Source organism: Phalangium opilio, unplaced genomic scaffold (assembly GCF_054372755.1).
Source record: "Phalangium opilio isolate 3A_F unplaced genomic scaffold, DU_Popi_V2 ptg000017l_1, whole genome shotgun sequence".
NCBI classification, from domain to species: Eukaryota; Metazoa; Arthropoda; class Arachnida; order Opiliones; family Phalangiidae; genus Phalangium; species Phalangium opilio.
The window spans coordinates 1569138-1592315 of NW_028324151.1; the positions used below are offsets into that span (position 1 = coordinate 1569138).

At 39.2% G+C, this 23178-nt stretch overlaps 4 protein-coding genes and 2 non-coding genes across 9 annotated transcripts in view; 3 read left to right on the forward strand and 3 right to left on the reverse strand.

Annotated features, from left to right (window-relative positions):
- The window catches only part of LOC149702303 (pikachurin-like), a 37038-nt gene extending 32891 nt beyond the window's left edge, over nt 1-4147 (reverse strand). The window contains exons 1-2 of the mRNA XM_089866080.1: nt 3905-4147; nt 2050-2573 (exon numbers count right to left, since the gene is read on the reverse strand). Of these exons, the coding sequence (XP_089722206.1) occupies nt 2050-2158 (109 nt within the window). The 5' untranslated portion in view covers nt 2159-2573; nt 3905-4147. The remainder of the gene's footprint in view (nt 1-2049; nt 2574-3904) is intronic.
- Nucleotides 3473-3545, forward strand: TRNAN-GUU (transfer RNA asparagine (anticodon GUU)). Its single transcript has one exon. It is a non-coding gene; the product is annotated as a tRNA-Asn (tRNA).
- Nucleotides 3701-3773, forward strand: TRNAN-GUU (transfer RNA asparagine (anticodon GUU)). The gene has a single exon. It is a non-coding gene; the product is annotated as a tRNA-Asn (tRNA).
- Nucleotides 4148-4261: 114 nt separating the features above from the next.
- POSH (SH3 domain containing ring finger posh) lies at nt 4262-10549 on the reverse strand. 3 transcript variants are annotated; one of them, XM_089866087.1, is made up of 15 exons: nt 10290-10549; nt 9577-10082; nt 8920-9133; nt 8759-8854; nt 8641-8681; nt 8472-8563; nt 8062-8405; nt 7631-7972; nt 7257-7555; nt 7004-7171; nt 6525-6912; nt 6042-6452; nt 5806-5969; nt 5065-5202; nt 4262-4985 (listed from the first exon to the last, which is right to left on the reverse strand). In XM_089866087.1, the coding sequence occupies exons 2-15, from the start codon at nt 10080-10082 to the stop codon at nt 4814-4816; spliced, it is 3375 nt and encodes a 1124-aa protein (XP_089722213.1). In that variant the 5' UTR covers nt 10290-10549; the 3' UTR covers nt 4262-4813. The 3 variants fall into 3 exon arrangements, with proteins under 3 accessions (XP_089722213.1, XP_089722212.1, XP_089722211.1); XM_089866086.1 differs by having other exon boundaries at nt 6525-6939; nt 8062-8402; nt 10290-10548; XM_089866085.1 differs by having other exon boundaries at nt 6525-6939; nt 10290-10547.
- Nucleotides 10550-10729: 180 nt separating this feature from the next.
- Nucleotides 10730-16595, forward strand: LOC149702307 (heterogeneous nuclear ribonucleoprotein L-like). Of its 2 annotated transcripts, none has more exons than XM_089866099.1 (13): nt 10730-10953; nt 11032-11102; nt 11205-11280; nt 11352-11437; nt 11531-11627; nt 11703-11775; nt 14821-14892; nt 15174-15354; nt 15447-15645; nt 15728-15849; nt 15923-16185; nt 16259-16354; nt 16428-16595. In XM_089866099.1, the coding sequence occupies exons 1-13, from the start codon at nt 10879-10881 to the stop codon at nt 16484-16486; spliced, it is 1470 nt and encodes a 489-aa protein (XP_089722225.1). In that variant the 5' UTR covers nt 10730-10878; the 3' UTR covers nt 16487-16595. The 2 variants fall into 2 exon arrangements, with proteins under 2 accessions (XP_089722225.1, XP_089722224.1); XM_089866098.1 differs by having other exon boundaries at nt 10734-10953; nt 15174-15363.
- A 186-nt stretch (nt 16596-16781) lies between these two features.
- Nucleotides 16782-23111, reverse strand: Synj (synaptojanin). Its single transcript, XM_089866084.1, is given in 17 exon segments — nt 16782-18260; nt 18332-18543; nt 18619-18778; nt 18856-19434; nt 19495-19653; nt 19954-20146; nt 20223-20363; nt 20430-20541; nt 20620-20799; nt 20869-21260; nt 21348-21514; nt 21581-21739; nt 21815-21898; nt 21977-22202; nt 22268-22541; nt 22614-22700; nt 22776-23111. Coding segments are annotated over 17 exon segments (3681 nt in total). The 5' UTR covers nt 22903-23111; the 3' UTR covers nt 16782-17831.
- Between the last annotated feature and the right edge of the window lie 67 nt (nt 23112-23178).

Below are 23178 nucleotides of genomic sequence, written 5' to 3' on the forward strand. Positions count from 1 at the left end.
CTTGGCTACCATGCATAGTTTTTAAAAAACAAAGAAAACCGATTTTCCAAGGCGAAATTCATTCAAGTAAGAGCTGAACAGCCTGGGGTTTTTTGAAGAAAGAAAGAAAGAAGGGTCACGAGTCATTAGAATGCGTAAAACCGGCCACGCCCACCTTCAGAAGCGTCTTTAACGAGAGCTCTACATCTACACTATTTCACCTCCTAAGGTACCTGATGTACCTTACCTTCTTTTAATAGCATTTTCTTTTCTTTTAGGCTTAAAAAACAAAGGATCAAGACTCGACTAGAGGCGGTGACGTTTTTCCTAAGCCTAATAAAAAACTGCGGAATATTGAGCAAAAACTAATAATGAATTTTATAGTCCATAATTAAAAGGGACTCCAAGTGGGTTTAAAATACGTCAGAGACACGTGACCGAGGATAGGCGTGGTGGTTCAAAAGAAACTTAGTTCGTTAATTTTATTTGGAAAACTAACTAGCCCTTTGGAGAATTGGCGAGCTGCAAAACAAGGACTATAGGTGTCCAATCCCACTCTATAAGGAGTTCATCTTTGTATCTTGATGTACGTCACGTGGTGCCTGTGACGTATTTCGAGACGCATTCTTAATAGAATTTTAAATTAAAATGTACAACTCTATTCGCAATTTGTCATATTTGGATTGGATGATAATAAATAATTAATTCGATTCATTTAAGGAGAGTAATTCGTTATTCGTCTTCATTCGTTATTCATTGGAAAAAAAGCGTTGCTAAAACTATAGGCCTAGAGGAGACATGAATATTTAAATGTTTACTGGTACATTAAACCTACCTACTCCCTTACGTTATCGTACGTTTTAACAAACTATAGCCTTTACAATCCTAGCATCTGGCGGTCTAGGGGGTCGTACATAAATTACTTCGTGTACAAGAATACATTAGAGAAGGAGGGAACGAAGATGTTCCCTAAAACGTGTGTCGTTTATGTTAAACTTTAATTTTTCCAGGTTCGCTCAAAATTCATTAATTTAAGAATGGGTTATTAGATCTTTGATTCCATATTCATAGGGCTTATTTATTTACTCTGTTTTAAGTTTATAATGACTTCGGTAACTGTCATTTCAGTCTATGAAGTCAAAACTGGTGCTAGCTGTATTTGCATTTCAATAAATTGCTGTCCTATTACTTATATAACAGTAGTTAAATATTCGATGTAGAAGTGTCTTTAAAGTAAAACGTAAACAAGACGTTTCATCTCAGTCTGAAGTTCAACTTATCTCAATTTACACACAAAAAAGGAAAAAACTGGAGCATTCTTTATCTTCGTTTAAAAAACATTTACGGCTCTGACTGTTATCTCACTAGGAAGTGAAAGAAGAAAATAAATCTGAGCTGCAACTGCGCGATCGAGGAGGGGCTTATCAATTGTCAGCCTTTGTCTTAAAAGTGCAGGACCACTTTTGACCCCCCGATCGACGACGATTGCTTTGACGATTCTATTTTTAGACCTTACTCGCTTTGCCATGACCTTTTACAACGGGATGCTCTTTAACCCCAAATAAAATTGAACAATTCTGTCCTACAGCAATTATCTAACCCCAGTAGAGAAAGATACCATGATATCTACCATATTTAATGTCTAAATGCCACCTTAAACATTAAAATCGACTTTGTTTTTTCAACAGATTTTAGTAGGCCTCGATTAAAGTATAGAAAATCGTTTTGTTTAGGCCTAACACCACCTATTCTTCCGTTTCATATATTTGTGTTCTATTATTTATCTTGATCCTTGTAAAATATTGCAGCTTTGTTCGTTATTTAGCAATTTTATCGCTTGTTATATAAGAAAGAACGTGATTTTGGTCGCGAAGGTAAATATATATGTTTGAATGGGGCAAAAAAAAAATCTGTTTGTTTTCGGTATGATTTAACCACCCGCGTAAAATAAGGCGGGAAAAGGAAGGGATTCGAGGGTGCAGTACATAAGTGTTGAAATTTTACGAATTATAATAACGGGGTAAACTCGGGCAGGGAGAATTTGTAGTGTAAAACAAACAAAAATCTCACCCTGGAAAGCGGCTTCGAAAAGCACATCAGACGAGGCTTCGTTGACTCCCGCTATCAAAACTGCCGAGGCGAAGAACAGGCCTAGCTTGAGAACGGTAGAAGTTGCCATGTTTGCCGTCAATTTAGCCGGTCGATAGCCAGACAAAGCCGTACGGTGGTGTACGGCCTACCAGCTCCCGCCAAAGGAGCTTCACGGCCTTAGCCGTCCGTTCGTTCGTCCGTCCGTCTTCTCGCGCGCACAAAATTTTCCCGGACTTTTAAACGCGCTATTTTTCCTCCACTTTTTCCGATTATTTACGAAATTGCTCCGACCAAGGCCGAATAAAGCATCGTCGCGACTAACTTCATTCTTCAATTATAACAGAATCAAACCAGCGAGTCCCGAGGATTCGTTAGCAGCCAGTCCGAGTGGCAACGCAGTCCGCCATTAGAAAACCATGGGTTCAGGGTCCACCTGAAGCGGCAAACGGACGAACCAACGAGAGTTGGCGGGCTGATGGGCGGGTGGGAGCGCTGCTGATAGCCTAAATGCGAAAGAATAGTACCGTTATAGGGGCCTTACGTAAAGCCCAACTCCTTCGTTTCCGAGCCCGTGCTTTCCTGACTCTCTCTCTCTCTCAACTCGCGCCTTGCCCTTATCTCTATTCCGAGAGCTGCGTCAGGGAACTCCCCTTCCAAACGGGACGGGCATATACAATCACGTTTTACTAGGAAACGTGGCTTGGAGTTATTACCCTACTTATGCCAATATGGAGTAATATTAATGGCATTCCCTCAAGAACCTAACTCTTAATCTAACGAGTGGATCCGACTAAAATATAACACGTGTTGGTTTCCCGTCCCGAATCGTATAAGCATTCCTTGAATGAACAACGATGAGAAAAATAAAATAGACAAAGAGAGATGGTGGGTGAGACATGGACGGTGAATTAAAGAGGACCGGAATTCCGTAGCCTTTTGGGGTTTGGGGGAAAAATTGGTCATCGTCCAAGGTACTTGGTACCACATTATGCTGGGGACTTTTCACACTCTTTTCAAGGGTTCAACCCTTAGCTTATAGTGACCTTGCAGTCTGATCGGTATGAAAGGGTAAAAAAACGCACGCTTTGCTAGTCCTCTATGACTCACCGTCCATGGATGGGGAAAGAGCCGTTTGCTGGAGAATTTATTCACCTAATGCTATTGGGGTTTTTTTTTATTTTTACCAGAATATTTTGCCTTCGATTGTTTTGATTTATGCATCAAGATTAAAGGAAGTCATCATAAGTTCATTAACTGAATCTTAATTAATGCGCCACGCGGGGAAAAAGGGGGAGGGTGGAAATTATCAGAGGGAAAGCCACGACTCGCATCAGTGGCGACGCTTTGTAGTGAGGGAAAGAGTACAAAATGGCGCCTCTACAACTTAACAAGACTTATCAGAGCCTCCGTGGCGCAATGGTTAGCGCGTTCGGCTGTTAACCGAAAGGTTGGTGGTTCGAGCCCACCCGGGGGCGGAAAAATGGTTTTTTACGCACAGACCTTTATTAGAAACGTAACTATGACGTCATAATATAATCTAGCCTTTCCTCGTGCAGAAATCAGCAATTTTGTCATTATCATTACCCGAAAAGCAAAATGGCGCCTCTACAACTTAGAATGACATATCACAGCCTCCGTGGCGCAATGGTTAGCGCGTTCGGCTGTTAACCGAAAGGTTGGTGGTTCGAGCCCACCCGGGGGCGAACAAGATTTTTTACACTTAAAGCCACAAGTTGATGACCTATGACCTAACAAGGAGTTACCACTTATCGGTATAGGGCCTAACACTCCTAAAACCATTGAAATGTTAAGAGGTGTAAAATTCATTACTTACGAAAGATTTACTGTTGTTTGAATGACACTTTTATTTAATCATTACTAATTAAAAACCAAATTAAGTAGGATAATTAACTTAACGCTTCTACACTGCACTGCACTGCAGAGTGCCGATATGGGGAACTTAAAATGGCAGACGAAGTCTAAGTTTCAGTTACTCAAACTCAGGATTTTGATTGGCTCATGAAAAAATGGCGGGATCGTTAGTAACGACATCTGGAGTTTTAAATTGTAATTGCAAATAAAGAAAGAAACCCGTATTTTTATTACCAAATTACTTCAAATTCATGAATTATCGAATGATAAGCTTATAATTAAAGCTAATTTAATTAGAAGAAATAAATTAGTCGGAACATTCATGTTTAAAAGATTTACTGGACAAAACAAAAATTCAACTCGGTAAACCATTACATAAAAAATTGGTTGGTAACTTTTACAATTTAAAAAACGCACTATATTATTGTATTGGCACCAAGATATAAACTACTGAGATTCAGTTAATATCATCATCATCATGAGAATTTGATAAAAGTTAAAATTGTACAAATAGTAAAACACTTTTTTCTCTCTTATTTTCGAATACTACAGAGGTGATTGATTTTTGGCATTGCACCACCCTGGATTTTCTTTTGGTTTTTTTATTTTTATACATAAATATAAATATCACTTACCAGTACCAAAAATGCAAGTTCCAAATACTCTAAAACGCTCTTAATAGCCCCCTCTAATTATTAATCATTATTATTATTAGTATTAGAATTATTAATTTTTGTTTTTATACAAATTTTACATGATTCTTCACATAAAACTTTTTAAACGGCGAATTGTATTTAACATTTCCACAAATTTGAATTAATATAATAACATTATCGATATGAATTAAAAGTTTTTAGCCAAAATTAATTAATTAATTACAGCTATCCACAAAACTGGCGGGGAATAAACCGGTTTTTCCCGTTCTTTGTAAAGTTCCCTTGTACCAACCGTCATCGCGTTTCTTATGTACGTAAACCATGTCTCCAACTTTAAGCTCTAATTCAAATTCGCTGTTCGGAGGGTAAGGCACAATGCATCGAAATCTTAAGCGAGCGAAATATTCCCGGGTTACGGCACCATTCGCAAAATTTTTAATGAACGAAGGAAAAAGTATAAGCCTACCTTTCTCGTACTAAGGGCGGAGGTTGCTTTGATTTATAAGTCATTTTGGGAGTTTCGTTGGAACTTCCATCTAGAGAGCTGGTTTTTTTATGAACTGTGTTCTGGCTGCCGAAAGCTTCACTTGGGCAGGACCCAGATCTATTTGTTTTCAAACGCGAGACAATCACTGCTTACATGTGCGCAACGCAAGGTAATCACCGCTTCCATACGCGCATCGCTAGTTAAACGCCCCTCCCTTATGCGCAACGCCAGGCAATCACTACCTCCACGTTCCCAACGCAACACAATCACTACCTCCATGTCCCCAACGCCAGACAATCACTCCCTCCATGTCCCCAACGCAACGCAATCACTACCTCAATGTTCCCAAGGCAACACAATCACTACCTCCATGTCCCCAACGCCAGACAATCACTCCCTCCATGTCCCCAACGCAACGCAATCACTACCTCAATGTTCCCAAGGCAACACAATCACTACCTCCATGTCCCCAACGCCAGACAATCACTCCCTCCATGTCCCCAACGCAACGCAATCACTACCTCAATGTTCCCAAGGCAACACAATCACTACCTCCATGTCCCCAACGCCAGACAATCACTACCACCATGTCCCCAACGCCAGACAATCACTACCACCATGTCCCCAACGCAACAAAATCACTACCTCCATGTCCCCAACGCAACACAACCACTATCTCCATAAGCGCAACGCGAGACAACCTAATACACACATATTTACCTTGTATGTATTGCGGATGGTTTCTGTGGAGCGGTGTATTGTGGGAAACTGTCGACGAATGAGGGGTTATCACAGGAATAGTTTGATGGAGGTGGGGAACGAGATTTTCGTTTACTAGTCAATCGCTTCATCAGACTAACTTTCTCTTTTTCCTTCTTTTCTTTCTGCAAAAAACACGCGAAAAACCTCCATAGTTACTTACCTTTGTCCCGCGAACAAAAGAAAGCGACACTAACCCTTTCGCTTCTTAATCCGTGTTGGCTACTATGGCTACCGTGGCTTCCACCTGGTAAGCCGCTTCGACCACACTGAGGGGTCATTCCGAGAGATACATTCGGGGGAGTAACGGCCGAAGCGGCCGTCGATAGCACCAAGCTCGAATAAAGAGAGTTCGGCCCGAGCCAAACTTGAGGATTTCCAACGGAAGAGCTTGGAAAGTTATCCATCGAACGTTGAGAATGGGAATTACTAATTGCCGATGTTGTTGAAACTAAACTCTGGCCACTCGAAGGAACCATAACTGTCGGTTGCTGTTCGTTTCTCTGCGAGGATTTTTCTTCCGATTTCGCGTTTGTGTCACTTACACTCGGTATCGGGTCATTTGGCCAAGGTTTAGGCCAAGGGGACCCTTGATTTACATTCTGAGCCTGAATGAATGTAACCAACATCCTGTTGTTCAAATTGAACAACCGACGTAAGACAATCAATAAGCAACCTACCTCTTGTTTAAGTTCGTGTTGATTTAGAGCCACTTGCGTTTTACCGGGAGGGGTATTCTCCAAAGAGACCCAATTGAGGGGAGTCGCTTGGGGCGCGCAAATGGGAGCTGTTGTTAATTCAGCACCGGGACCTTTATTAACCGGTAATTGCGTGACTGTTGTCACCGTTTTAGAAGACAATCCTTCGGGGCTTGAAGTACTCGAACTCGATGGCATATTAGAATCTAACGGATCAACAGGTTGCTGCTGCTGCTGCGAAGAATAAAGTTTAACGGAAGAACAAAGAGATCGTTGTCTCGAATGACACAATGCGGCGGCAGCCACAGAGGGCGTGGCAAATGGGTTCTTCCCAGCCATAGAACGAACATTTGTGACAGCTGATGGCTGACTAAATTGAGCTTGAATTAGCGAAGGCCTGACAAAAACATTTGGTAAGACCGAAAAACGAACTATAAGAAGCTTGTCCCACGTTCACTTACTTGGCGACGTGAACGTAATTTCCGGGAAAGACGCCGCTTCGAGCGCTATGCAAAGCGGTTCCTTTGAACCAACCATCCTGACACTTTTCACTAACAGTATAAAGCTCGCCTTTTTTAAGCTCTAACTCATCTTCCTTTTGCGGTTTGTAATTATACAGCGCGACATAACTGAAACGATCAATAAACCCTCCAGTTTGTAAATAAATTTCACAAACAACCTCAAGTACTTATTGGCACTAGTGACACCACTTACTAAATAGGCATGTCAGGATTCTGGAGATTAGGTTGAGAATGATTACTATTAGAAATTGGTGAAGAAGATTGAGTGAGCGTGCAAGAGCTTGAAGAAATAGCGGAAGTACTATTGGATGATACTGAATCATTCCTTAAACTTCGATCCAAAGGGCTGGAAGGTCCCGCGCTTGGAGGACCTCCGCAGACTGAAGTACCCGTTGTAAATGCCTCCTTATCTTTAGGAGTTGAGCCGCGTCTGACGTTTTTACCACCACTTGATGCCAGAGCATTGAGATTTGAGTCTGGAGTTTGAAAGATCTGAAGACACAGTTTAAATCTTATTCCCGATAGTCCAAGATTTAGAGGACAATCAAAAGGGTTGGGTCAAATTACTTGAGCAGGGGTAGGAGGGATCGCTCTGGCATTGCCACTAGAAAGAGCGGACACCGTTGCCACTGTAGAAGTGGTAGTGACAGTAACTGGGCCAGAAGAGGATGGTGCTGGACCAAAGGGAGGAGCGTCATTCAGATTGCAACAATCCAAAATATTCAGAATTTCCATGGAATGACGATGAGAAGAGTTTCCAGGAAGAATCTGAGGCGATCTTTGATTAGCGCCTATCATAGCCAAAGAGTGACGTTTCTCTCTAGCGCTGTGCGGATTACGATGATGGTGCGTTTGCAAATGCATCATACTACTAGGAGATGGTTGAGAAAGATTGGCGGCTGACAGAGCCTACCGTGCGAAAAACCATGCCGGGGACATTGAGCGGGAGCTACTTACTTACACTTAAGCCTATTTTGACAATGGCTTAACGCAAATACCTGAGACGTTGAAGAATTAGATGATGTAGAAGAAGATGAGGAAGAAGACAAAGATGAGGATGAAGAATTTCGAACGCTAGGAGTTGGGGTACTGTGACTAATGGAGTGCGAAGGAGCGGCCACCAATCCAGAGTCACTAGATCTGACGGATTCACCGGGGAAAGCCGAAACTGACATAACGGAGGAAGAGGTGGCATTTGTGGCAGTGGTGGAGTAGGATATGGAAGAAGCGCAAACGGAACTCGAAGTTCCTTGCTCCAAAAATGTCGTGCCAGGGTTAGTTACTGAAGATTTCGTTGCATCTGTAGCCTCAACAGTTTTCGCGACAGTCGTAACAGTTCCTTCTGAACGAAATCACACTCTCAAATTGAAGCTACTTCTATTATTACGGAAAAGCCAATTTGTTTTACCATCAACAGAGGCACATGTTGGTTGATCAATCTGTACAACGCTAGATTCGCTAGGGGTTGGGGGAGCGGTTCTCGATGGCCCGGAAAATGTACTGAACCGAATAATTAATAAGTTTGTTAGGCAAGTATAAAATAAATCTAATTAAAATTGCTGGCAAATTACGCGTACTTTGCTGATAGTTTCATTATTGTTCTAGCAGCTGAATTCATCTATTTAAGAAATACATAATGCCATTTTGTTTTTAAAATACATTGACACGCGTCATTGGTGACCTGAAAAAACTAACCTGCGCAAATGACACGGGAAATATCCCAACTTTATCACCGAGTTTTCCCTCAGCCCAATTTTCATCAATACGTCTTATTACAGTTAATATGTCACCCTTTTAAATGATAAAGCTTAATTTGACATCCTCATACCGCTAATAAGGGTAAAGAGAGAATGTACCTTGGAAAATGTGAGACAATCTTGCTCATCATTTGTGCTAACCGAAAAGTCGTACAACGCTTTACATTGAGGAATTGGGTGAGATATTGGTGCCAAGACTTGAACGTAACTGGCTGGCAAAAAGCCACTCTTTGAGTTCAGTTCACCGTGGTACCAATTTTGATCTATTCGTTTCTTAAGAAATATAATGTCGCCCTTCTTAAATGATAAATCACTAAAAAGAACATAGTTTTATTGTATTTCCATGTTGATATTGGCCCAGATCTTTTGTAGGACAGTTCACGTAACGTAACATTATACCTTAAGAGAACGGCCTTTTTCTAAATATAAAAGGAAGAATATTAATTGATCTCTTATTACAAAATAATTAGCATTTAATTATCGTCTTAAAAACGAGGACTTTGCTTTAGTGGCGCCTGCTAAATCTCTTATGCGCGCGATCGAGTGGGCTGTGAGATTTCAACCAATCACTTTAGGGGTGACTATCAGACGTCACTAAAGCAATGGCGGCGCGGTAGTCCCCGTTTTTAAGACTAATTAAATGCTAATTATTTTGTAATAAGTGATCAATTAATATTCTTCCTTTTACATTTAGAAAAAGGCTGTTCTCTTAAGGGATTATGTTATGTGACCTGAACTTTTCCTTTAAAGGCATACCCGGGTTCTTTAGCATCATATGGGTAAAGAGCTTTGGCACAGGGTAAACTGTGATTATAATGTTTGGAAACCCCAGACATTTTTCCCGGATCGGGTTGAACTGAAACTCGTTGTCGAGGAACATATTGGGGCACAGAATGTGGCGGAGAACGAACCACATTCTGAGTTAGGGGTGAGGAGGAAGATGAGGAGGAACTGGTGGCTAATTTCTGACGGCTAGAAGAAGTTTCTTTCTTTGATGATTCCACCAGTTTAGGGTTTCTGGCGTTATTATTTTTAATGCCATCGAGTAGCCTTATCAAGAGAATGTTGCAAGGTAAATCTTCGATCTTGGTTTCAACCAATACTCGACATTCGGGACATCTTAACTCTTTATGAGATGATACGATTTCTTCTAAGCACTGTTTGCAAAAGGTATGCTGACAAGGTAGGACTTTGCTCGTCGAGTCTAATTGTTCTAGACAGACTGAACATTCTAAGAGGTCATTTAAAAAAGTAGCATCCATCTGAAATATAAGCGGGTGATGTTTCATACTCAACAATCCCGACTTACGTAATATTACTTCTTTAAACATTTCAATACACTCAGAAATACAACAAAATAAAAACCGAAATAACATTGACGTTCGTTAACAGTTAGAATTACAAAGTTTCACTCCATAAACTTAGTTTAATTAAAGAATATAAATGATTATTAAACGTTAAAAACTTACAAGGTAGGTATATCCAATTTTTTTGACAGATAATGAATCCTAACTCAAACAGGCCTAATTCAAGTCAAATTTTCGAAACTTCCACTCAGTTAAGAAACCTAACTTAAACTTTATATTCGATGCAGTTAAATCGTTGAATAATCCGACTTTAATAATACCTCCATATTAGGATCAATAATTTAATAATACTTTTATGATAATTAGTTTAATTTTCTTCTCGCGGTCGACGCTAAATTAAGCCTAGGCGTAAAATTCCGATTTTTACCAAGGAGAGTATAAAAACCCGCTAGACTGGAGTAGAAAACGGTGATTACTATAATCTGATGCCGTTTTCCATTGTCTGCTAGTAATCACGCTAATGAAACTTTCGTTTACTCTCCAATAAAATAACTCCATGGAAAGATCTCACGGTTCTATTGCTTGAAATATACAGCGCCATAGCGCCCACCCCTCGCGTTTTTGTAGCAAAGGTCACTAAACAGGGGCAAGGCACCGGCCACGGTCCGTGAAGATTGACATTTGACAGTTTGACACTTGACAGATCCAATTTTGATTTGGTTCAACAACCCAACAACTTGGTAATTGACTAATGAACGATAAGAATAAAATGGCAGGATATAATGGACACGCTGCAAAGCGACAAAGAACTGACGTAGATGGAAGGGTAATTAATTTTAATTGTTATTGAAAAAAGTCTTGTCAACTTGTCATAATTGCGTAATGTCAAATTATGGTATTGTAGGACAGAAGTTATGGTCAAGATTATTACGGAAATAATCAAAGATCAGGCGGTGGAGGCGGGAGATATAACAAGTAATTGTTGTTAACTAAAATTGGTTAAGGGGGGGGGGGGGTCGGACTACGCAACGTAGTTCCCAAACTATTAGTTAACGCGCGTTAAAAAATTAACTTTAGGTCACACGATGAAGAAGTGAAAGAGAATCATATACTATTGATTACTGTAATTAATCCAGCATATCCAGTTACTGTGGTAAGTACTAATTATGCATGCAATTAAGTAAGTTTTCGTTGACGGTGAAAAAACGTACAAATTACGCGTAGGATGTTATTCATACAATATGTTCGCCAAGTGGGAAAGTGTTAAGAATCGTCATTTTTAAAAAGAATGGTGTACAAGCTATGGTCGAATATCCTTTTTTTAAACTTGGATCACGATGACTATAAGATTTCGGATAATTATAATAATTTATGGTTCTTTAACTCTAAATTATCATTTGCACGTTTGACGGAGTTGATTCAGCTTCCCGTGCAAAAGAATCCCTAAATGGTGCGGATATATACTCCGGTTGTTGCACTTTAAAAATTGAATTTGCCAAGGTGTGAATTGAAATTAAAATTAGTACAAAATTAATTTTTAAGTTGGTTTAAAAAATTCTCTTGGAATGTTCACAGCCGAGTCGCTTGAACGTTTACAAGAATGATAATGAAAGTTGGGATTACACAAACCCGAGTTTAGGAAAACCAGGTGAGTTTGATGTTGGTTTTGAATGATAGCTTTGTTTTATAAAATACATGAATATGTGCAATTAAAAATTACATTCTTTGGTCATATACATTTAACAATCAATAATATATAACAATAAAAACAAAGAAATTCACCCCGAGTTTGATTAGACACAATGAGGCAGTCATCGTGAAAAAACATGTACATTCTGTTAATTTATTGTTAATTAAGTTAAAATAGAAATTTTTCTGTGGATATTAACACTCGTTCGATGTCTAAGTCTTCATTACACTTTTATAATCTTCGAGCAACTTGAAAATGACTTTAGCGCCATCTAAAATTTATTTAGTCGCTTTCAGCTGCTCAGAGAGTACAAATACTACAAAAATATTTGATTATGGGTGAAGTTTTTCGAAGAAAAAAACAAAATGGTGTGGTTTTTACCTCTCCGAGTGACGTATGTCACGGAGAGGTTCTAAATTCGACGTGTCTGTCTGTCTGTCTGTCTGTCTGTCTGTCTGTCTGTCTGTCTGTCCGTTGTTATACCCACGTGACCGCGTTCGCAGTTTGCAGATCGGAGCAAACGTGTATTCAATTTCCAGACCGCATTTACAGTCCCGGAAATTGTATTCCACTTACAGGCTATAACTCCATTGTCTGTCTAACAACTGTTCATTTGTCCACCCCACATGGACACCAGTCTGAACTTTCTAGCTTCTAAACACCACCATCTTCTAGTCTTTCGCCCATTCCACATGGACACCAGTCTGTACACCTGGCTTCTAACACCACTATCTTCTGGTCTTTGTTTTTGTCCATCCCACATGGACACCAGTCTGTACACCTGGTTTCTAACACAACCATCTTCTGGTCTTTGTTTTTGTCCATCCCACATGGACACCAGTCTGTACACCTGGCTTCTAACACCACCAACATCCTTAAGGTTAAGACATACGCGGCGATCGGCTAGGGTTACGAGAAACGTCTAGCCTTCCAATGGAGGGGTCTTCCTCCAAGGTTCACGCAATTGCGATGTTCTTATCTACAGCCGCGATTCGAATCCCTTATATACTACCTATTTGAGTAAGTCGAAGCAACCGGCGTATGCTTCATTTCAAACGCCAATATTAGTCAAGTCTCTCTAGAATGTTTAATTGTTCTATATCAAAACGATGTAACGTTCAATAAGGCAAACAACTGACGAAGAAAATATTTAATATTAATTATATTTATTTTAATATTTAAGATAATCTTGTTTCTCATCTCAAAATTAATACGGAAAGAGTTAAAAAGCAGCTTATTTTTTTGTCTGTGTGTGTCCGTCCGTTGTTACACTAGTGCGTCGCGTTAGCAGTTAGCCTTGTGTTGATGTGTTAAGAAATCATACAGAACCTTAATATTCCCTTTTTACATAATATAAAGTGAATATGTGGAAGTATTTTTCGTAATTATGATGCATTTAGTAGTTTTGTAGCTTTAAAGCTCTGTTTCATTTTGATATTCCAAAGATTTTTTTTAATATTGTTATTTGAAATGGCTGTTTATATATTACTTAAGCTATACGACATCTGTATATAGAATAATCCTTGGTTTAGTGACTTCATGAAGAAACCTAAGACCTAGACTCCGGCGGGTAAAACAAGTATTATCCGCAATAGGCTTAGTGAAACAAAGTGTAAATTATTGAGGCCTGAAGTGAAGTAAACTTTTGGCTTTGATTTTCGTGTCTGAAATGAAGAGACATTAACGGTTCAGAGTGAGCCGAAAGTTAAATACACTCTTAAATAATCAGGTAAAGATTTTATAATAGAAGAAAAGATCATGGTGGCAATTAGATTAGTAAAAGGGCTAGTGGTAAACGAGTAGCTACAGACTTTTTATTCTCTTTACGGTGCGCTATGACTATTAGTGCGTCTGGGTATAATTTAGCTTTGGTGTTATTTAACGTTAACATTCGTGTTGGCAAACTAAGAATATTGTTGAGGTGAGACGAGACGATTGTGTTTACACTGAAAACCAGTTGTGAATGTAGCTACCAGAATATAGGGTAAACAGCTGAAGCGTAGACTTCATTTCCTGTTCTTTTCCCCATTGACTGATTTCCATGTGTCCAAGATTTATCCTTATTGGATGTAAAATGTCGTCTACTTTACTGTTTGCTATGTTTGGAATACTACTTCAATATTTCGTAAATTTTTACTTCAAAAAAGTGAAATAACTCCATATCTGGGTAAATAAGTTTGTAGTAGTAGACCTCTTGACTCGGAGAGGTAATATTTTGGTTTTCCCAACTTGTAATTTTCTTTTACCGATATGTTATGTTCATTTACGTAATACGCATATACTGTACACTTCTGAATAAAAATACGCTGAAAATCTCAAGAAAACACTGAAACAACGAGGCAAATTAAACAAACCGACCAAAAAACAACTCTCACAACATTAGCGTGAAAATGTGAAAAATAAGTAAAGACGAGCACATAAACATGACTGCCTCATAAAACAACAACAACACGTTCTAACCTTATTCCTGAGATTGAAGCGCAAGAAGTTTCCATCCATGTTCACGTGAGACAGACTGAGAAACGATCGAGTGACTGAACATCGCGAAAAAAACACGAAACAGAAAACAAAATTCAAGAACACCCACGCACACGAGACACATGGAAACAAAAAAGACACGAAACAACACAAAAATAAGCGACGACTGTTCATTTTAACTCATGTTTATGTGTTTAGGACTAAAGATATACGTTGGAACATTTCGAAAACATGGACAAAGGAAACGTCCTCGTATGATTTAAGTCTGTGAAAACGTGCTTCGTAGTATGGTAATGATGTATTTTCGTAAATGTCGTAAAAAAACCAATCTTTAGACGCAACCAACATATATATGGTACCAGGATATTCATTCACCGTTAAATCTAAAACATTCCGAATTATTATTTATAATGTATGTTTTGTTAAATACGCAAATTCCTTTTCAAAAAAGAAACTTAAATTAATTCCTAATGAATGCAATTATGGCAATTATCGTTCACATCCGCTTTTCTCGTTTGTTGCCAGGAAATGCGCTGTTGAAAAATGAAAGACCGGCTTTGCTTCAAGAACCAAGAGGTTTCGGACCAGGAGGATATAGTGAGTTTGAGCTAGGCTTCATTAATTGTTTCAAAGGGGAATTAATTAATTAATTAAGAGCTTAGTAGATTAACAATTAATCGAAAGCCGCGCTTATCCTTAAAACGAATCTTATATTTTTTATTCCACCCTGCATGAGCCTTTGGAGGGCCTGCCAATTATAGTGAGTTCAGACTCTCGTTTATTCGAAGAACTTTAGTTAGTTTTGAAGCGTATACCCCAGAGAATGTTGTAATTAAAAAATTAAATCGGGAAGTTAATTTTAATTTTAAATAATTTAGGGAATGATATCCCGACTCGTAATGTCTTGAACCCACCATTGTTTGGCACCCCCGATCGCGGATACGACGATAGTTACTCAAGTCCGGGTCCGAGAAGTCACGCCGCGGGTTACGGGGACAATTACGGGCCACAAGCGGTAACACCCGAACGATATGGCGGACCACAACCCGGAAATGATAGGTTTGGCAGGTATTTTATATTCTTTAATGATGACATCTTCAAGATGTCATCGTCTTTGGAACCACCAAGCTATATTATCAAGTCGTCGTCAGGTTTTCAAATCACGATATGTTTGAGGAAGGACCAAGTGGTGGTGGTTCAAGATACAACGCCATGGGTGGGCCAGTTCCTTCATCGCCTGGGGGAGTACCCCAACAAGGGGCTGTCATGATGGTTTATGGTTTAAACCCGAAAGAAATTAATTGCGATAGGATATTCAACCTATTTTGTTTGTATGGAAATGTTGTAAGGGTAAGTGAGTGGACATTCGATGTTCGGAAGTGATTGATTGTTGCAATGTTTGGGACACATTGGTGTTGGTGTTTATGTGTAGGTGAAGTTCTTAAAAAGCAAGGAGGGTTGCGCGATGGTTCAATTAGGGGATGGAATTGCGGTCGAAAGATCTATAAGTAATTTGAACAACGCTAGTTTCTTTGGAAGCAAAATTCAGCTCAAGTACGTTGATGTTTGTGGTGGCTTATTTATTTATTTTCAGTTCAGTTCAATTTGAACACTGACTTCTTCCCAGGTTTTCGAAGCAAGCTTTTCTCAACGACGTTCAAGCCCCGTTCGAGCTTCCAGATGGTACAGTTTCCTTTAAAGATTTTATGGGAAATCGTAACAATCGTTTCACAAACCCCGACGCGGCTGGGAAAAATCGCATTCTTCCTCCGTCAAAAACATTACATTTTTTCAACACCCCTCATGGATTTAAAGAAGATGATATGCAGAAAATATTCCTTGATTGTAAAGTCAAAGAACCAAAGATGATCAAAATATTCCCGTCTAAAAGTAAGATGAACAAATGTTGAGTTAGAGTGGCGGAAATAGACTCAAAGACGTACATCTATTTCTTCGCGTTTAGCTGAAAGAAGTTCGTCTGGTTTGCTCGAATTCGAAAGTGTTTCCGATGCACTCGAAGCGTTGGTTGTATGCAATCATAGCCCAATTTCTAATCCATGTAAGTTAATTACTCCTTTATGGAATTTAATTAATTTTGATTGGAAACATTATAAGATTAATTATTTCGTTAGCTGGAAAGTTCCCATTCATCTTAAAACTTTGTTTCTCATCGAGTGGTCCGAGATTCTAAAATCAGAATCATTTCATTCCATTTCCTAATTAAAACCATAAATAATTAAAACAAATAAAAACTTCCTTTGTATTAATTGAACGAAAAATAAATGAATCATTGAATATTATTACCGTAAATTGTACTTATTTGCTTACGTAATACATAAGTTTATGAGATACGTTCCATAAGTCGAATCTGCACTCATGACAAACTTATGGCCAACATATCTCATAAACTTATGGCCAACATATCTCATAAACTTATGGCCAACATATCTCATAAACTTATGGTAGGTAACATAATACTCTCAGCATTAACAGCGCAACGATTTTAATACCGTTAATTATTATCCATGATTATTACAGTTGATAATTCCTCAATCTAATATACATTATATTATAATAAACCATCCTAAAATATTTAACTCCGTAACTCGAAATTAAATTAAATTAATTATAATTAACTAACGAGAAACGGAAATTAATTAATGAAAGATCAATTTTATATATATATAACACGATCAAGTGTTATACTGTGACCTCTGACTAGATTATATCGTAACACGGATTATGTAGGCCTATAACGCGATTGTACGTAATACGCCCAAAAATATTTCATGAAAATACCTGGAAATTATTATTATTATGGATTTTTCACGGTAAATATACACCAGATAATAAAACATTATTATTAACATTAATTATTAATTTAATACTAATCGAATTCCGTACTCAGTATCGATTCCTGGTAATAGGTGCATGGTAATACGTAACCTCGCACTCGCTTTGCTAATGCAAATAATATTGTGACCTTTATTGTGTGAAGGTCATTATCGAACTCAAAAATTAAGCCGCCATTTTGGAAATTATATGGTCAGAAAAGGCAGCGACTTTGATCATTCAAAATTGACCTAATAGGTTAAAATCTAATAGCAGCGGATAATTAAGCAATTAACTTAATTAATTTAAATTACGCATTAAAGAGATCTTTCTAACCAAAGGCAGATGGTTAGTGGCTCAAAATACGTACCAGAGACCAATATATCCTAAAGTTATATCACAACTGATTTGGATTGGAATGCTGTAGAAGCAACAAAAAATATTTTTAGCAGAAAGACTAAGTTTCCGGTTGATATTGTGACCTCAGCAGACGCAATTGTCCTAAACGCATTATGGTTACCAGTACTTACTAACAGTCAATATTAATTATTGCACTATAATTTATGGACAACCTACTAGTCTATCTATTTTGTACCGTTAAAGCTGAATGTTTTAGGTCCTAAATATTTTTACACCATTACGATAAGGTAAGGAAGGAGAGAGAGAGAGAGAGCGAAAACGTGGGGGGGGGGGTGTTTGACCTTTTAGGAATCGGTAGTCTTTGTATTTTGAGAACTTATGGGTGTTTGTTTAATGTTTGTTCTTGCCGGTATCGGGGGTGGTAAATTTGGCATTACTTTGGGTCGATTTGGTATGGGAGGCGGTGGTGGTTCGCAGGCCGGAGGTGGAACGCTTGTCGGAGTCGAATTAGGAGATGAAAAAGTAAACTCCGGATTGGGTTGTTTCGGAATTATTTTCTTTTCGAATGTGGCGACGTATTCGTCTCGTTCGTTTCGAATCGTATCGGCACTACTGGGACGCGTCTCCCAAGAATCTTTTTGACTCGAGAACAAGCTTTTGGAATCCTTCGACTCGGTTGTTCTTCTGGAAGGCGAACTATTCTTGGCTGGCGAACCAGAGGCTAACGGTGGCGGTCTAGGTGGTGGAACCTTCCTCGGGCTCGCTTTGTGACTCTGTTAATTTATCACGGAGAAATCTAGCCTCCATTCGTCAAAGGGAGTGGTTAGAATTCAAAGAGACTTACATCATCTCTCGTGGGTTCGTGGACCGGCGATGAATTTTGGGGAAGAGGTGGCCTAGAAGGTGCCGGACGCGGAGGCGGATGTCTAAGAGGTTTAGGAGATACCGCGTGTCTGCTAGGTGATGTCTGATGAGGTTGTACCTCGGCATCACCCGGTTCCAGAGGCGTGTTTCGCCCAGACGAATAATGGTCATCCTCGTCCAACATATAGCAAGCTGAACGAACAATCGGGACACGGTTCTCTGTGACACTAACCAACTCACCGCGAGACAGTCTTGTTCAGAGCTTACCTTCCAGATCATAATCAACTTCAATCTGATCATATCCATCTAACTGAGCATTGCTATCAACAAGAGATGTTGTGTTGGTCGTACACAACTTCATCTCGTGTTCAACGGATTTGGTCCAATCAGGTGTTCTTAGCGATAGCGTAACTAATCTTCCACCAATCTGGAGAACAACAACAAAGGGGAGTAATACCATGTAAACCCAGTGACCAGCTGTGACCCAATGACCTAATTACTAACCTCCTTCCCAGAAAAGTGGCTAACCGCGTGAATGGCACTTCGACCATCCTTAAACGTCACCCAAAGTGCGTCATCAACAAATCTGATAAGAATAATTTCCCCAAATCCGGAAAATTCGTGTATCATCGCGTTGATGAATTGGTCATCAAAAAGTTCAGCACCAATAGTTTCGTAATCCCCGTGAAAAATTACTGTGGCATCAGGGGGTCCCATGGACGAAATGACGGATTGAAATACCGCGTCCCGCCTGGCGTCATCCGTTACCACAACATCAACTTCAAGTTCGCAAATAACAGGCCTATGATCTGAAGTTTTGAGCTCAGCTCTGCCATAATGTATAATACTACCATTGGTATAACCTGAAAAGGGTGTTACGAAAATTGCAACGACATTTCAGAGGATGACCACGCGAATTTCGTGACTACCATTGTCATCAGGTGTTTTTCTTTGCCTGAAAAGAACCCTATCAGTCCACGCTGGAATTCTATTTTTTTCGCTAGTGTCGTAATCATCGCTAAATATGTCGTATTTATAAGTCGGAGGGAAATCAATGTCGGCTTCGACGTAGTTTTTAAAACACTGCGTCAAGAAACAACGTTTACCAAAGAGCGGTCAAGGATGTAATCCTAAATTACATACTTGTCCCGCTTCCTGTTGAACTCTAAGTTGGTCAGCTTGAAGAAGAGCTGACCAATTCCTATCTTTCGTTAGCTGCTTCACTTCTTCGTGTTGTAAATCAATTCGATAGTTAAAATCACCACACCAAAACACGTAATCATGCGAATTGATTGTTCTACCCTGTTGAGATAAACAATCGCCTTCCATATGGACAAGTCTAACAATTTTTCACGTCACTTTGCATTTGCCATAATGCCGAATGCAAATTTTAACACTTGACCTTCAATTGACCTTGACGTCGTAGTTTTTGGCGATTTTGTAGGCCTAACCTAAGTACTTAAGGCAAATCATCCCAATAACACCAAACCCTATGGTCTACACCCAAAAATATGGATACGGACATACAAGGTCACTGAAGGTCAACATATATTAAAGGCTTCTACTAAAGTCTACATTTAGGCCTAAGTCTTATTATTTTACCATTGGAAAGGACATTTTCTTGGTGATCTCAGTATAATCAGCGTTTCTCTCAGTGACCTGCGATTGGCCAGCGGCAAAATGGGCGCAAACGAAGCACATGGAAGTGCTGTACAACATGAATCGAATTCCAACCCCTCCCTTATTTCCCGTGGCTCCTCCGAGCCCAGTTTTAACCATGTCGACAGCCACGTCTCTATTTTATAAATACTTAATTTGAGAACACGCATTTTGACCTTTAACGTCAGAGGTCACGAAATGAATGATCTAACCTAAGGAATGGCGCGTGATGAGGTCGTATGAAAACGAAAAGGCAGACCCCAACCAGTTGCGTCGACGTGATAAGAACATATCTATTATCGCGCGAAATGGTTTTTTGTAGCTCGATCATCCATTCTCTTTGATTCGTTGTACTGCGCAATTCAAATCAATTTGGATCAACATATAACACCTTGAGAACGTTGATCAGTTCAGTTTACCTCGCTGCAACTATATTTGAAGCGTTTAGATCTACAATTTCTTCAAAACCAATTGCAAATATGTCAGGTGAAGTAGATTCGTCATCAACTTTATGAGTGACGTCAACCAATGCTAAAAATAGTAATACCATACGATTTTCTGTATAGAAAATTTGATTAAATTGTCCATTAAATCAACTCGAAATCTTACAAGACTTGTGTCCTTTTTGGTTATCTAACAACCATTCCGCCATGGACTGATGTTTGAAGACTACACTATTGAAATGTTTACCACCATTGACGTTCCAAGTGGCTACAGATACCTTCATTTTCATTTTATTCGTGTATTCGTCGTAACGGCTACACATTTCATTCAAAATAGTGCTTGGTACTGATGGTAGAGACACGGATGGTTGGATATAGTTCCCGTAATGTGGTAAATAAAGGCCACATCACTTACCATGAAGCATTTTTGTAGGAAGAAGGGCTCTAGCTCGATCAGCATTTTCATTTGAAAGTGAATTTCCAAGAACTAATACGTCAATCGCTTCTTGTTTGCTATTATCCAAAAGATTGTTTTGAATTGTCCTGACAACGGAGCGTCCTCCGTCCTTCAGCTTGGACTTTCCTTCCAAAGCTCCGGTACCAGCGTATATTTTGCTAACTTGATCTCCGTTCAATATCCACATTTGATGGAACAGTTCCACAAATCGACTCATGATTTGAGGTTTATCGTGTAACCCGAGATACTCCAACTGTTTAGGTAGTATCAGTAACCCGAGGAATGTTTGTACGGAATTGGTTCTATCTAAGCAATCGCAACAATTTGTTCGAAAAGATCCAGTTTGAATGCTTTTAAAGAACAAACGCAACAACGACGATTGGTGAAATTTCAGAACACCTCTGAGGAGGGGAAACTACCTAAGGTATCTATCTCACCAGTTGACTTCATCCTTTACTTTGACAAAAAACCCGTAAGATTCAATGTACTGTTGAATTTGTTTCCTTAGAATGTGTAAGTTTTCTTGATTACCACCGCGACAAATGGCGTGGTAATCAAACGCAAAGTGTGGAATGTCACTATGGTGACTGGCTTTGTGATGGTTCTAAGTGTATGTAAAGTCTAAGTTACCCAGAAGATCGCGAGTACTTAAGACGGAATAGTATTATACCTGGAACATGAGACTCAAAAGCGCTTCACCCTCTTTGTTTCCCAATAAATTTATTATAGCTTGGGTTCCATAACGATATTTCATTAAAGCAAAGTGTCTTTCGTACGCGGGCATGGACACTTCACTTCCACGTGACATTTTCACTTTATGCGAGCCCACCTTATAACACCACAATCTATCAACTATTGCCCCAGTTTTTTTTGTAATTGAACATGTTCCCTTGACAAAACTTACTTGAACACCGGGTTGTTCCCAAAACAAAGGAACAGAGCCTCTAGTCTGAATATAAGACGAAACCTTATCATCTAAAAATATTACCTGATACCAAAAATATATACGACAGTATAAGAAACTCTCCCATTTGCTAAAGGAATTTTAGACCACAGTAGGTCTTACTTGTTCGGTCTCAACAAAATTAGCTACATGGCCATCATCATTCGTTCCTCTAACATTAAACCTGGTTCCCGCTCTTTCGCAACTAAGTCTGGAAATTACGCAAGCTCTAGCTTGTAGATGACCAACGTAAATAGTTCTCATTTCAATTCCACCACACATGATTTTTAAAAGCCATTGAGAACAATCAACTCCAAAACGAAGTAATGGAATGTGCAACATGCGATTCCTTAATTCCATAAAATAACACCTTCAAATACCATTCAAATATAGGCCTAATGAAAATTAATGAACCAGAAAAATCTGTTATCCGTTTCTTCAGTATGTATCCTTCTCTGGGCACAAAGTGTCAGGTCAAAGGGCTCTAACTCTCCGGAGGGGCTCCAGGAAAAGTAAAATGTACCACACGTTAGGATCCTTTTCACTTCTTGTACCCTATCTATATCTTGCGGTACGTTACGAAGAGAAACGAATGCTACATCAGTAACACAAAATATTTCAGAGTGAAACAGTTTGCCGACTGAGCTACACCCAATAATGAGAACGAGGAAGGACAGATTTTCTTCACCTGCATCAACAAATTACGCAACCCGATGAAGGAACACGCTTCTATAGTTTAAATTAATTAAATTTCACTAACCAGTATACACTTGGAGAACTCCCAGACACCCATGAGCGTCAAGAAGGGTAGTATACAGTTTCTTTAGAGATCCAGTTTCTTGAGCAGCTATGATATGATTTAAAATGGCTTCATAGAGGGACTATCTTTATTGAGATTGTGCAAACTTCAAAATGAGCTTACACAATAGAGCAATGGCCTGCGATTCGAATAGTAATGTCTCTTTGCAGTTGCGTTTCTCAAGAATTACACTGTAAGGACTTGATGGTGCTATTTTATGATAAACGCGGAAGCCTTTACCAATGGCCATCTCGATAATTAAAGGTCTAATATATTTCGGGTTACGGGAATTAATGAAACTGTGATAATGGGCTTTGAATTCAATTAAAACTACTTAAACAAACCGGAACGTTCATAATTATTACTTTAATTAATACTTTTTCATCACAAATCGTTACACTCACAATTCTAAGTCTATTCCGCCCACCACCACCTGTCAGAATTATTGAAAAGCAGACGACGGGATACAATTTTCCAATACCTCCAGCTTGGGGTTATATATCGCACCTAGTTTCACAATTAATTG